The sequence below is a fragment of the Telopea speciosissima genome, chromosome 1 (genome assembly GCF_018873765.1).
Source record: "Telopea speciosissima isolate NSW1024214 ecotype Mountain lineage chromosome 1, Tspe_v1, whole genome shotgun sequence".
Classification (NCBI taxonomy): Eukaryota; Viridiplantae; Streptophyta; class Magnoliopsida; order Proteales; family Proteaceae; genus Telopea; species Telopea speciosissima.
Window position 1 is genome coordinate 50,693,552 of NC_057916.1, and position 13,374 is coordinate 50,706,925.

Here is a 13,374-nt window from a genome sequence, read left to right on the forward strand (position 1 = left end):
CCCTTTGGTTACATCTCCCCAACCTTCCTCTGAATCGGCTCCTTGGTATGATTTGATCCTTGACCCTTCGTGAGTCAGTTTATCGTCTGGCTAAAGACGTTAAACTTAGCGCGCTTGGGAGGCAACCCACTATTTTTTTTCTTTAGTACTTTTGTTTTTGTGTTTGTTTGTTTTTGTTTTTTTTTTTAGGTAGCTGCTACTGATTGCTGGATGCACTATTTTTCCCTATATTGCTGATTTTTGGTACACTCCTTCCCTTATCCCTGTTTTTATTCTTCTGCATGTATTGAGGACACTGCATACTTTAAGTGTGGGGAGGGTGTGAGACCGATTGACAGATTTTTATTTTTTGGCTTTTGATAAGTTTTACATGTCTCTCCGTTACTTTGATGCGAAACATGGGAGAGAGAGACTTAGGAACCCTAATCTGAAATAATGAAAACCCTGTTGAGAGGACAGTAGCTAGTATGTATCCTAAGGTGGGTTTTGACTCTGACAATAAGAGCCCCATCTTGTCGAAGGGACAGACCACTTGGCTGTCTTATGTTTCTTTGAGCTTTTGGTTAGGAGTTGAGACCAAGTTTAGTTTTGGCGTGACATATATAAAAAATAAATAAATAAATAAATGAATAAAAATAAAGAGTTGAATTCCTTGGAGCTAGACAGGACACTCCGCCTCAGGAAGCGAGGTGACTTGATCGACACTCCTTGGGTTAAAACCTCTGAAAAAGAACTCTAGCATCACTATTCTTATGGATATATGTAAGAAACAAAGCTACCAAGTAGCTCGGGTGTCTTGTGTAGTGACCCTCCATGGCATTTGAGGAACAGTAGTGGAGTAACAAATGGAGTTCATTATTTTGAAAGCAAAAAAAAAAAAAAAAAAAACAAAAAAAATCATGAAAGTTTAGTTCTGTTGCTTCAACTTAGTAACCGGGGCATCTAGGCTACAAGCCCGGAGTCTCGTGTAAAGCGGTTGGAGTGACCAATTAGGTTATTATTACTTGTATTCTTGAATCCAGTTCGGGCTTGTAGCCTTTTTTGTTCAAGTGAGTAAGCTCGAGGAGTGTTTCACACTCAATCCCCTAAAACCATCTGGCTTGGGAGTGGTTGGCTTAAAGCTCGTTATATGAGCCTTCTAGAAAGCTTAAAAGGCTAGAACATTGCATAGATCTGAGAATCACGTAATTTCAAACAAAAAAAAAAAAAAAGGAAAGAAGAAATGTCATTGCTTTGGTACAATTGTATGGTCAAAATGCTCCGAAGCCTAAAGTCCTTGGTGCCCTCGACGTCATGAGTGGTCTTACCTTAAGTAAGGTGGTGTTTGGAAGATATGGGGAGATTCCCTAATTAGGATGTATACCTGTTGCTAGCATCAATACTGGGTAATAAGCTCAAGTGTGAGGGTACCTTTGTCTTCTTGATCTTAAGTAGGGCATCTTAGTTTCGGGTTTGGTGTGTGCCTCTTACCCATTGTCAGAATTTAAACTTACAATCATGAATTTTGTGTGTATATTCCCTGCAAACACTCATGAGACAAAACTTGTCCACTAGGAGTAACCTAGGGGTTTAAAGGCTTGTTGCACATGCTAAGTGCAACCGTGATTCCTACGAAAGTGAGTTAGGTTTTTTTTGTTTTTTTTATTTTCTTTTTGCTCGAGGACTAGCAAAATCTAAGTGTGGGGGGTATTTGATGAGCACATTTATGTGTGAAATTATTCCATTTAATTCTACATTTTTATCTGCTTAGAATGGAGCTATCTTGAGTATTTTCTGTCTTTTTCAGGGTACAGTGGTATTTTTGGTATATGGAAAGAATTGGAAAAAAAGTGCACTTTCAGAACCTAAATTGAGAAAACCAAGTTGGAGGAGTTCAATGCTACACAAGCCCGGCCCAATAAAGACCTCTTGTATTTTCGGGTTCAAGGGGTGATCCCCACCTAGTTCCATCGAATTTGGTCTCAGGGGTAAAAATGGTGTTACAAGGTCATGCACATACAAGATGCTGAATGGAAGGATTCAATGCAATCTAGGCACTAGTCTACCCATGGATCGACTCACATGTGATCAAGGACGAGATGGAAAAAAGTTTCACTGAAGACTTAAGGGTATAATTGTAATTTTAAAAAATTAGAAAATTTTCAGAAGATATCCGATATTGGGCTCATACCGTCCAGAATATTAATTGGAGCAATTTTAATTCTCGGGTTGGATCCACCCGGGGCCAGGAAGGAGAGATATTCTCAAAAAAAGAATTTTGATCAAATTTATAATTTAGATTAAATTCTCTCTCCTCCCTAAATTTGGATTAAATTCTCTCTCCTCCCTAATACCTCTTTCTCATCTACTACGGTTCTATATCTCTCTGTCTCTCTCTCCTCCTATATCTCTTCTTTCCAAATCCCTTACGGATTCTCTATCTCCCTCATTCTCTCTATCTCTCATGCTTTCATTTTCTTTTTTTTATTATTAAATTTATTTTTAAAACACCAACTATAAAACCCACGGACAGATTTTATTCCATTGTAGCAGAGCAACCATGCTCTCTTTCTCTCTTCTTCTCTTCTTCTCTCTATTTCCCTCTTTCTTTTGTTTTTATTTTTGGATCTTGGGTTCAGTAAGGGGAGGAGGATCACCATTCTAATAGCTTCATCGCCATAGATCGTCATCATCATTGCTGTCCGTTGTCTCTTAGCACCATGATTGGCTAAGTTCCCTCTATCTTTAGGTGTAGATGAACTAATGGTGTTTGCTATTGAAAATTCTGGTTTGCAGTCTTGATTGCTTGATGTTGAGACCCCATCCCTGTTTGGATAATTTTAATTGATGTATTTAGTTGGAAAATTCTGTTTCTGTGATTCATTATTTTTCATTCAAGCAATGGTATTTTGTTCTTATGTGGTTGTACTGATGATGGATTATAGCTAAACAAACTAAGCGTGCTAAGCCCTATAAACGAAGGACGATAGTAATCGTCAAGATAGTCCATACCTAGGAGGAACCCTACATTTTGTGGTATCAATAGGCCTGTGGTTCTAATAAATCGAAAAGCATGCAACCAAATTAAATAGCTACCCATTGGGGATTCGAACCCTAAAGATAGTCTTCTCCCGTTTTTGCATATCGTTGTTAACTTAGATTTGTTTTTTTTGTTCTTAGTTTAAAAATCAGATTTAATACAATTTAATTATCATTACTTTCATCTTTTCATCTTAGTAATTTATCCTTCTAGTTTTCCATAGATCGACCCCTTATTTGCTATTTACTAGATTAATTTAGGGTTTTATTTTTGACCGGTTAATGACATGATCAATCACTTGTCATGAATTTAATAAATCAATGAGTAGTGAGTTTGAAATGAATGAGTCTAATGAGAGAGTTAAACTTCTTTCTAGGATTTTAAATAAAACAAAAACCTAATGGGATTTTCATTAGTTAAACTAAATATCTTAAGGAACTCTTGAAGAAGTTTGACATCAATGGACAAAAATCTTCTAGTACTCCAATGAGTACATCTGTAACTTTGTCCAAAGATGAAGATGGAACTCCTGTTGACCCTACAAAATATAGAGGTATGATAGGTAGTTTACTTTACTTAACGGTTAGTAGACCTGACATAATGTTTAGTGTCTGTGCTTGTGCTAGGTTTCAAGCCCAACCTATGCAATCCCATTTAAGTCTCGTAAAGAGAATCTTTAATTACTTAAAAGGAACTCCAAGCATTGGCCTTTGGTACCCTATGGATAATGACTTTGACCTAATTAGCTTCTCCGACGCCGACTTTGTCGGGTGTCATGTTGATCGGAAGAGCATAAGTGGGACTTGTCACTTCCTAGTATCTTATTTAGTCTCGAGGTTTAGCAAAAATTAGAATTCTGTTGCTTTATGAACCACCAAGGCCGAATATATTACAACCGGACGGTGTTGTGCATAGGTGTTATGGATGAGACAAACTCTCTAAGATTACAGAATTACATTTGACACTTTCTCAACCTAGTGTGATAACACCAGTGCTATTAACTTAAGTAAAAACTTGATTTTACACTCAAGAGCAAAACATATTGATATCCGCCATCATTTTTTACGTGATACAGCTCAAAGAGGTGAAATCAGACTTGACTTTATATAGACCGAGAAACAACTCGTAGATATTTTCACTAAACCCCTGAGTGAGGAGAGATTTTATACGTTAAGAAGAGAACTTAGGATATGTAACCCCTTTGAATGATTAATTTTATCTCTATTCCACCATTTCCCAGGATGTCTTCTCAAGATCCACCTAATCCCGAAGCCCCATAATTTTATTGTTCACACTTTTTGATAATGTCAAAGGGGGAGAAAAAAGGTGAAAAATGGATGTAATAATCTTGAAAATTTATTTTTTTTTGTACTACTTTATTTGCAATCTATTTATGCAATTTCTCATTTATGGATTTCAATCATGATATGCATTTTGGATTTACTTTTGTGCAAGATTACATTATTTTCACTACTTTGATAGATTATTTGTCATCATCAAAAAGGGGGAGATTGTTGAGGAAAGGACCTCACACACTCATTTATGGTTTTGATGATAACAAATAAACCTTGTGTACCAACTCTTGTTCCAGATGCATAAGAAGCCCTTTACAAGAGCATGGCAACAAATGAGGGGGAGCACCTAACTTCAAGAGTTCATATACACAAGCACTTCAATAATTCTTGGAAGAAATTCAAGCTAAGCTATGACGTACTCAAGACATGAAGCACCCAAGACTTAATTGTAATAAAGTTGTAAAAAATGTATTAAGGTCTAAATCAATGTATCGCACACACGCACGCATGCATACATGAAGAAAGACCTTAGGAGGTGAAAAATAACCCAATTCCATGTGCCCATGCCAATTGGATATCACCCCATTTTAGTCCTTTAAAGGACTTACAGAATTTATACAAAACTACTGATTCGATATACCGGATCTGAAAATGACATGCTATATCGCATTGTCCCACAAATATAAAGTCACAGAGAGCAAACAGAATGCTCCAGATTTGAATCCAGTATACCGGATCAAAATTATCATTACAGACATGGATCCAGCATGCCGAATCTAATTATAACCATTGGGATTTGACCGTTGAGTCAAAGGCTTTAATTTAAGTAATTTGGTGATCTAGCATACCGGATTGGGACCCGGCATACCGGATTAGCTCTGTCTTTTGAATCCAATCTTAAGACAGATTCCTAATTAACTTAAGCTACCGAGCCTATAAATAGGCACTTGTTTAAGCTCTAATTAATATTAATCAACATCATTAAGAGACTTCAATACAAGCTCTAAGTACCATAGCCTCAAGTGAGCATTCATTGATTTCAAGCATCAAATCATCACAAAGCTCACACACTCAAGCTCCTCTACCTCATCTAGTTTCAAGCTCCAAGGGTGGAAGGCAGCTTATACACTTACTAAGGTTGTGGTAACCCTTTTCCTAGTAATTTTTTATTATATGTGTTAATTGAGTCCTCTTGCTCGGAATCAAGATTGGTTGAGTCCTCTTGCTCAGAATTAAGAGTAGTGTTGAGTCCTTTTGCTCTCAATCAAGATTTGTACGAGTTCTCTTACTCATTCTCAAGATTATTTTTAGTGAAATTCTCTCTAAGGTGAGAGGAGTGGATGTAGGCAAGTTTTGGCCTAACCACTATAAATCTCGGTGTTATCTTTGCAATTTATTTGTTATATATTGATAACATTTTTATTTTCGCAAAAATTTGTATTTTCCACTACGTTCACCTATTCACCCCCCTCTAGGTGAATTCACACTGTGGAGCCCCTTGGACCCCTATCCACCTCCATTCCTAAACCCTCAATTATTGAGCCCCCCACATTAGAGTTGAAAATGTTGGCCTCCAACCTAAAATATGCCTTCCTAGGATAAGATCAGACTCTCTTTGTCATTATTGCCTCTGATCTGACTTCAAGTCAAGAAGAAGAGTTGATCAAGCTTTTGCAAGAACATAAGGAAGCCATAGGTTGGTCCATGTCTGATATCAAAGGAATTAGTCCTACCATAGTTTAGCATCGCATCCATCTTATGGAGGGTTCCAACCCTTCTAGGGAACCCTAAAGGAGGGCCAATCCTGTCATGAAAGAGGCAATAAAGAAAGAGGTCCTAAAGTCGTTGGACCATGAGATCATCTATCTCATTTTTGATAGCCAGTGGGTGAGTCCAGTTCAGGTAGTTTCTAAGAAATCGGGTGTTACTGTAGTTGCTAATGCCGACAATGAGTTGATTCCAACCCGTGTCCGAACAGGATGGAGAGTATGCATTGGCTACAAAAAGTTAAATGCGACAATGTGGAAGGACCACTTCCCTTTGCCTTTTATTGGCCAGATGCTAGAGAGGCTAGCAGGCCATGAATACTATTGCTTTCTTGATGGTTATTCCGGCTACAATCAAATCCCAATTGCCCTAGAGGACCAACACAAGACTACATTCACATGCCCCTATGAGACCTTTACTTACTGGCGTATGCCCATTGGGCTCTACAACGCCCCTGCTACGTTCCAGTGATGCATAATGAGTATCTTCTATGATATGGTAGAGCACTTTCTGGAAGTGTTTATGGATGATTTTTCCATTCATGGCTCTACCTTTGCTGACTGTTTGCACCACCTTTCATTGGTACTCCAAAGGTGCAAAGAGAAGAACTTAGTCTTTAACTGGGAGAAATGCCATTTTATAGTAAAATAGGGCATAGTGCTTGGATATGTAATATCCAAAGACGGGATACGGGTTGATAGAGCCAAAATGGATCTCATTGCTAATTTACCAACACCCAAGAGTGTGAAGTATATTAGATCTTTCTGGGTCTTGCTGGTATTTATAGAAGATTCATCAAAGATTTTAGTGAGATAGCTAGACCTCTAACTACCTTGTTAGCAAAGGACCATCCATTTGATTTTTCTCCTGACTGTCATAAGAGCTTTGAAAGGTTGAAGAAGGAATTGACCACAGTCCCCATCATTCAAGCTCTTGTTTGGTCTGAACCATTTGAATTAATATGTGATGCATTGGACTTTGCTATTGGTGCGGTCCTAGGTCAAAGGCTCAATAAATTACCCACTGTGATCTACTATACTAGTAGAACTTTGAACGTTGCCTACCTCAACTACACTACCATTGAGAAGGAATTCTTAGTTGTGGTATTCGCTTTAGAGAAATTTTGTTCCTACTTAATTGGCTCTCATGTCATTGTCTATACCAACCATTCTGCCATTAAGTACCTTATGGGTAAGAAGGATGCTAAAGCCCGACTCATCCGTTGGGTTTTGCTTTTTCAAGAGTTTGACCTAGAGATACGGGATAAGAAAGGGACGAAAAATTTTGTTGCAAACCACCTATCCCGTTTGCCCAATGCAAAACAGGATGACTACTCCATTACAGAGAACTTCCCGGATGAGCAGTTGATGACTATTTCTAATGAACCATGGTATGCTGACATTGTGAACTACCTTGTGATGGGTGTGACACCTGATCATTGGTCCACCTAAGAAAAATATTGATTCCGTTCATAGGTTAAAATTTTCTTTTGCGATGACTCATACTTATTCAAGACGGGTCATAATCAGATCATCAGGAGATTTGTTCTAGAGCATGAGCAGATTTCTATTCTATCATTTTGTCATGATCATGCTTGTGGGGGTCATTTTGGTCTCAAGAAAACTACTGCCAAAATCCTTCAATCTGGTTTTTACTGGCCTACCCTTTTTAGGGATGCTTACCTTTATTGCAAAGCTTGTAAAGCTTGCTAATCATTAGGCCGAGTAACTAAGAGGAACATGATGCCCATAAACCCGATTCTTGTGGTTGAAATCTTTGATGTTTGGGGTATAGATTTTATGGTCCCTTCCTGAATTCTTTTGGAAATCTCTCTATATTTTGTTGGCCGTTGATTATGTTTCAAAATGGATAGAGGTCAATGCCTGTAAGATTAATGACCTCAAGGTGGTTGTTAAGTTTCTGAAAGAAAATATTTTTTTCCGCTTTGGTACACCTTGGACTATTATCAGTGATAGGGGTACACACTTTTGCAACTGTCTTTTCGAATCTTTGATGAGAAAGTACGGTATCATGCATAAGTTAGCTACTCCTTACCATCCTCAAACGAGTGGCCAAGTGGAGGTCTCTAACAGGCAAATAAAATAAATTTTGTAGAAGACTATTAATGTTACACCCGTGCCCAAAAACCCGGGCTAATTTAAACTTTGATTGTAAGTCCGAAACCTGAACCCTAACCCGAATCCGATTATAGATCCGGAACCCGAAGTCATAGCGTCAAGTACGTTATGGAATTTTGGTTGGGTGTTTGAATGGGTAGATGATGAAGAAAGAACCTTTTTGGCAATGCACCACATATCAGTAAAATGACAAATACCTCCCCTGTGTAGTTGCAAAACCCATCGACAGATGTATGAATACCTCCCCAAAGAAGAACCCCAGGATTTCATAAGCAAAAAACCATAAATAAGGCATCAGAGGCAAGAAAGGATGCAAGTAGAGTCTTGGGTCCAGCCTTGAGTCTGGTGTGGGCTGAACCACAGGGAACATCGGATTCATGCACGGATTCACATCATGGCTTGGATCCGACCTTGTATCCAATGAGGGTCGGATACAAAATTTTAAGAATTCTATGTAATATATTATTATAAGTTATTTAAATGAATTATATTATAATAACGTTACTATAAGCTAAGAAGTATTATCATATTAATTTAATATAGGTTATATACAATATAATAATATGGTGTTTATATATATATATATATGTTTTATTTATTCATGTAGCACATGGGTAATATGGTATTACTTAAATAAATGAAGAAGTAGGAGGAGGCTAGGAAGCATGAGGTTGCTTATTAGTGAAGTAGGAGGTGGCTAGGAAGCATGAGGTGGCTTATTGGTGAAGTAGGAGGTGGCTTATTGGCAAAGTAGGAGGTGGCTAGAAAACATGAGGTGGCTTATTGGTGAAGCATGAGGTGGCTAGGGAGCATGAGGTGGCTTATTGGTGAAGTAGGAGGTGTTTAAAGAAGAAATAATGGGTTGGTAGACAAAGCCCTCTTGCACATACAAGGTGGAGGTGTCCTTGATGAGATTTGGGCCAATTCTCCTATCTAGACAAGAGACTCAACGATTGAATCAATTTTGGCAAAATTGAAAGAAAAAAGCGAAGAAGAAAAAGAAGAAGAAGAAGACCAAAAACTTGGGAGCTTAATTTCGGTTTTGTAGGTAAGAACCTCACTCTCTCTTCCATTTTTATGTTAAGCCCCATGGCTGATTTGTCAACCCTATTCTCTCATCCAATACTAATCCTTGATAAGTCCTTTAGAAATCAATGGAAATTAAAGCTAAATCATCTCTATGACCACTCTTGACCTTTCATTTAACCTCTCACTTAAATCTATGAGTTTTAATGGCAAACCCTAGATTTGAAATCTTTTTGAATGATTCATTCATTGAACCCAACAAATCCTTTGATAAGAGTAGGGTATTATGACCCTAGATGGCTTAGTGATCTTTTTCCCCAAGCCCATATGGCTTCCCAAGTGAAATCAAGTTGGGAGGCTCAAATCTTAGAAATTCGGATTCAGCAGAGTTAGACTCACAAGTGGACTCAAAGGAGGACTCAGACCAGAATCTATAATAAGTACCCACACCTATTCTGTTTCCAGGTGGACTCAGACCAGAATCCATAATAAGAGTCCACACCTATTCTATTTTCAGGTGGACTTAGAGGTGGACTCAGGCCCGAATCCATAATAAGAGTCCACACCTATGCTGCTTTCAGGTGGACCCAGAGGTGGACTCAGACCAGAATCCACCCAAGAGTCCAGTTCAGGTTTTTGGGTATTTTACTCCAGTTGGACCCAAGCATAGTGCCTCCACATAAATGGGCTAAAATACCACTTCGAGTTAGGTAGCATGTTCTGTCTTCTATTCTGGGAGATTGATCCTTGTTTAGTAAAATGGTATAACTCCTGTGTGATCTGAAATGTACATACAAAATTCCCCATTTTTTTTCTTTAATTTCTTGTAACTACCGTTAAGCCTGCATGTGATTCTAAACCTAATCTAACCTAATCTTAAAGCTACCCTAGGATCCCACCAACACTTAAACATATCCTAATACTTGTGTATGACTTAATAATTATAGGAAATAATCATTTGATCATTGGAATCTATCGGCAACCGTCTCGAGGACTATTTCAATCTCACATACGCAAACATAACAGGGTGAGTGGGGATAGACAATTGATTTCCTTTTGGGAATGTTTTTTTCATTTAGTTGTTTGTTAGGTGTCATGCATATGTATAAGAAATTGTTCTTATGTATCATTTGAAACTATCCTATTAATTTATTTTTGTTTATAACATATGGATTATGGAATTGTGAATGGATATGGATGTGGTGGTGGAATGTGTTGAAATGTAAATCTCTGTCATGTTAGAATAGATGTCGTAGTCGGCTTGGAAACGAGAGGTATGGTGTGCCGTAGTATGGGATGCGGGAGCACTGTACACCTTGTACTATGCCATTTAGATTGCACATGGCTAGGAATGTCACTTCCTGGTGCTACAACCCTTACCAATAGGGGTCTACGTGTTGGATAGTTCTCCCTGGGGAAACCGGACGTTACCAACGGAGGTACTGGGACCAGTGATTCCGATTGAGGACCGGGACACCAGGCATTACCAACAGAGGTACTGGGAATGGTGATTTTTGATCGAGGATCGAAACTGGGGTAGAGGACTAAATCTCGGGGGTTTGCTGGGTAAACCAGACGTTATCAACGGAGGTACTAGGACCAGCGATGTCCGATTGAGGATCGGGACCTGCAGGCTCCCTGCGCAACTCAGGTTTGACATCACCAACGGAAGGGGATGCTACCTAAGGTGTTGCTGTAGCACAAGCTTAGAGACTTAGGCATTGTTGTTAGGTGGAATTAGGATTTAAATTGAATCTCATGCACATAGGATTTTGCTTGTGAATGCTTGCGTGGTCTATCCTTTACTTGCTAGGCTCAGTGGAGCTCATTCCCGTGGATATCCTTTTTTTGTTTTAGATGATCATGCAGGTGGAGGTGACTATGTTGGGAAGGAATTCTTTGAACCGAGAGATGAGGGAAGAGATGACTATGCTGATTTGGACACGGAGGGGCATGGTCCCGGCTGTGCATGTGATAACTGTGTCCTTTCTTAAATGATGCAATAGACTAAGAACTCTTACTTTTGTGATCTTCTAACTATCCTTTTTGGTGGAGAATTTCCAATATTTATATTTTAGAATAGTTGTGTGTTGGCTCGATGGTCATGAACTTGAGAATATTGAGCTGTTGGAACTTTCAATGTAAATAATATGTATAAAACTTATAGCACTTTACTTTCCCTGCTCTCTGATCAATGTAACACGTGTTATCTTGAAATTGTGTTGTGCTTATGACGTGTACTTACTGCATCTGGATCCTGGTGGTCTCCAAATACGTCAGGTATTCGGGTCAGTCGTCGAATCCTCCCAGGGGGTGGTTTCGGGGTGTGACAAAAGTTGGTATCAGAGCGAGATGCTCTATTTACACTCACAAGCGGGAAGTGAAAGTAATATGGTCTAGAGTTAATAAAATCTTTTTTTATTAAATAACGTAAATATAAATGGGGGTAAAAGAACACCATAGGAGATTAGCTAGGTCCAAAAGCCGACAATATATTATAATCTAAGATCATAAACTTTTATATTTAGATTTTTTTGTATACAATAAAAGAAAAAGAAATTACAAATAAAAGGCGAAAGAGGATAAAACAAAAAAAAAAAAACTATAAGTAAATAAAACAAAATAAAATGGGAAGTCCTTAAAAATAAAATAAAATAAAATAAAAAAATAAAAAGCAAGAGACTCCAGCGTTTGGCTTTCTGAGATTAGAAAGAACAGTCTTGAACCAGAACTCTAATAGTTGCATTCTAAAATCCACAGGTATTTTATACCTATACGTGTACATAAAATTCTATAATAAATACTGATATGGTTTTCCCTATATGATAGCTTAGTTTATGACTTGCTTTTAAAATTGTTTACCCTATTAACAATTATTCGGACATGCATATTGTGAACTATACAATGAGGCAATTGTTATATACTGATATTCATGAACTCCACCCCTCTCTGAAGGCACTTATGGCTAGAACGGAAGGAAATAGAAACATTCTGCAAGGATTCGTAACTGAAGATAATGGCGTTAATGCCTCCTCTGTTAATGTCTTTGAGGTACCTCAAGCACAGGCAATTGAGGAACCTCCGATTATTCCTCCTCATAATCCTCAAGATGTTCCTCCTGCGCCTGCTTTTGCACCCCCTCCAGTTGCTGTAATTCCTGTAAATGGAGACACGACTGCCATTATGGCACAGATGTTACAGATCCAACAACAGCAATTTGAACTGATGGCCAACATGAGTAATCAATTTATGGCAGCTATGCAACAACGTGAAGCATCGCGACCCAATTATGTTCCAAATTTCCCTCCTCCGATGCCTCCAAATACATAGGACAACCCTACTTCGAAAGTAATGGAAAGATTCAAGAAGCTCCAACCAACCTATTTCTCAAAGGTTGACACGAACCCACTGCAACCTGAGCGATGGATCAGTGCCATGGAAAGAACCTTCGAAGTATTGGAATGCACGGATGCTCAGAAGCTAATCTGTGTCGAATTTCAATTGCAGGACAAGGCCGCAGCCTGGTGGAAGTCAGCAAGACCCAACCTGGAAGAGATTCATCCCAATCCTACCTGGGAACAATTTAAGGAAGCCTTTTTCGAAAACTTCTTTCCGAAAAGTTTCAGAGATGAAAAAGAAGCAGGGTTTGAAGCTCTCACCCAAGGATTGGGATCAATCCTAGACTATCAGCAACAATTTAAGGATTTATTCCATTTTGCTTCAGCACATATGAGGGGCGATGCATGCAAAGCAAAGAAATTTGAGAAGGGGCTTAAACCCGAGATCAGTGCCATGTTGGCCATTCTAGAGATCCAATCATATGCCTAGATGGTTCAGAAGGCAAAACTTGTGGAAGATCGGTTGAAGAAGAAAACGATGGCCTCACAAGGATCAGGAAAAAGGGCTAATACCTTCCAAAACTATAATTGGCCCAATAAGACATTCAGTGGATCTGGTTACAGCTCTAACCTGACACAATATCGTAGGCCAGAAATGAATCAAGTTTTGCAATCTGCTCAACCCACAACCAGTCAATCCACTCCATACAACCACCCTACCGTAAGCCAAGCTATAATAGTAACCCAACCTCCTCGACCAAGTACAAGTCAGACAAGCCAAATCCCTTCCC

The 13,374-nt window shown here is 38.6% G+C and overlaps 1 protein-coding gene across 1 annotated transcript; it reads left to right on the forward strand.

Moving 5' to 3' along the window:
• Window positions 1-12,596: 12,596 nt before the first annotated feature.
• Window positions 12,597-13,073, forward strand: LOC122650881. Its single transcript, XM_043844247.1, has one exon. The coding sequence runs from the start codon at window positions 12,597-12,599 to the stop codon at window positions 13,071-13,073; it is 477 nt and encodes a 158-aa protein (XP_043700182.1).
• The last annotated feature ends 301 nt before the right edge of the window (window positions 13,074-13,374 follow it).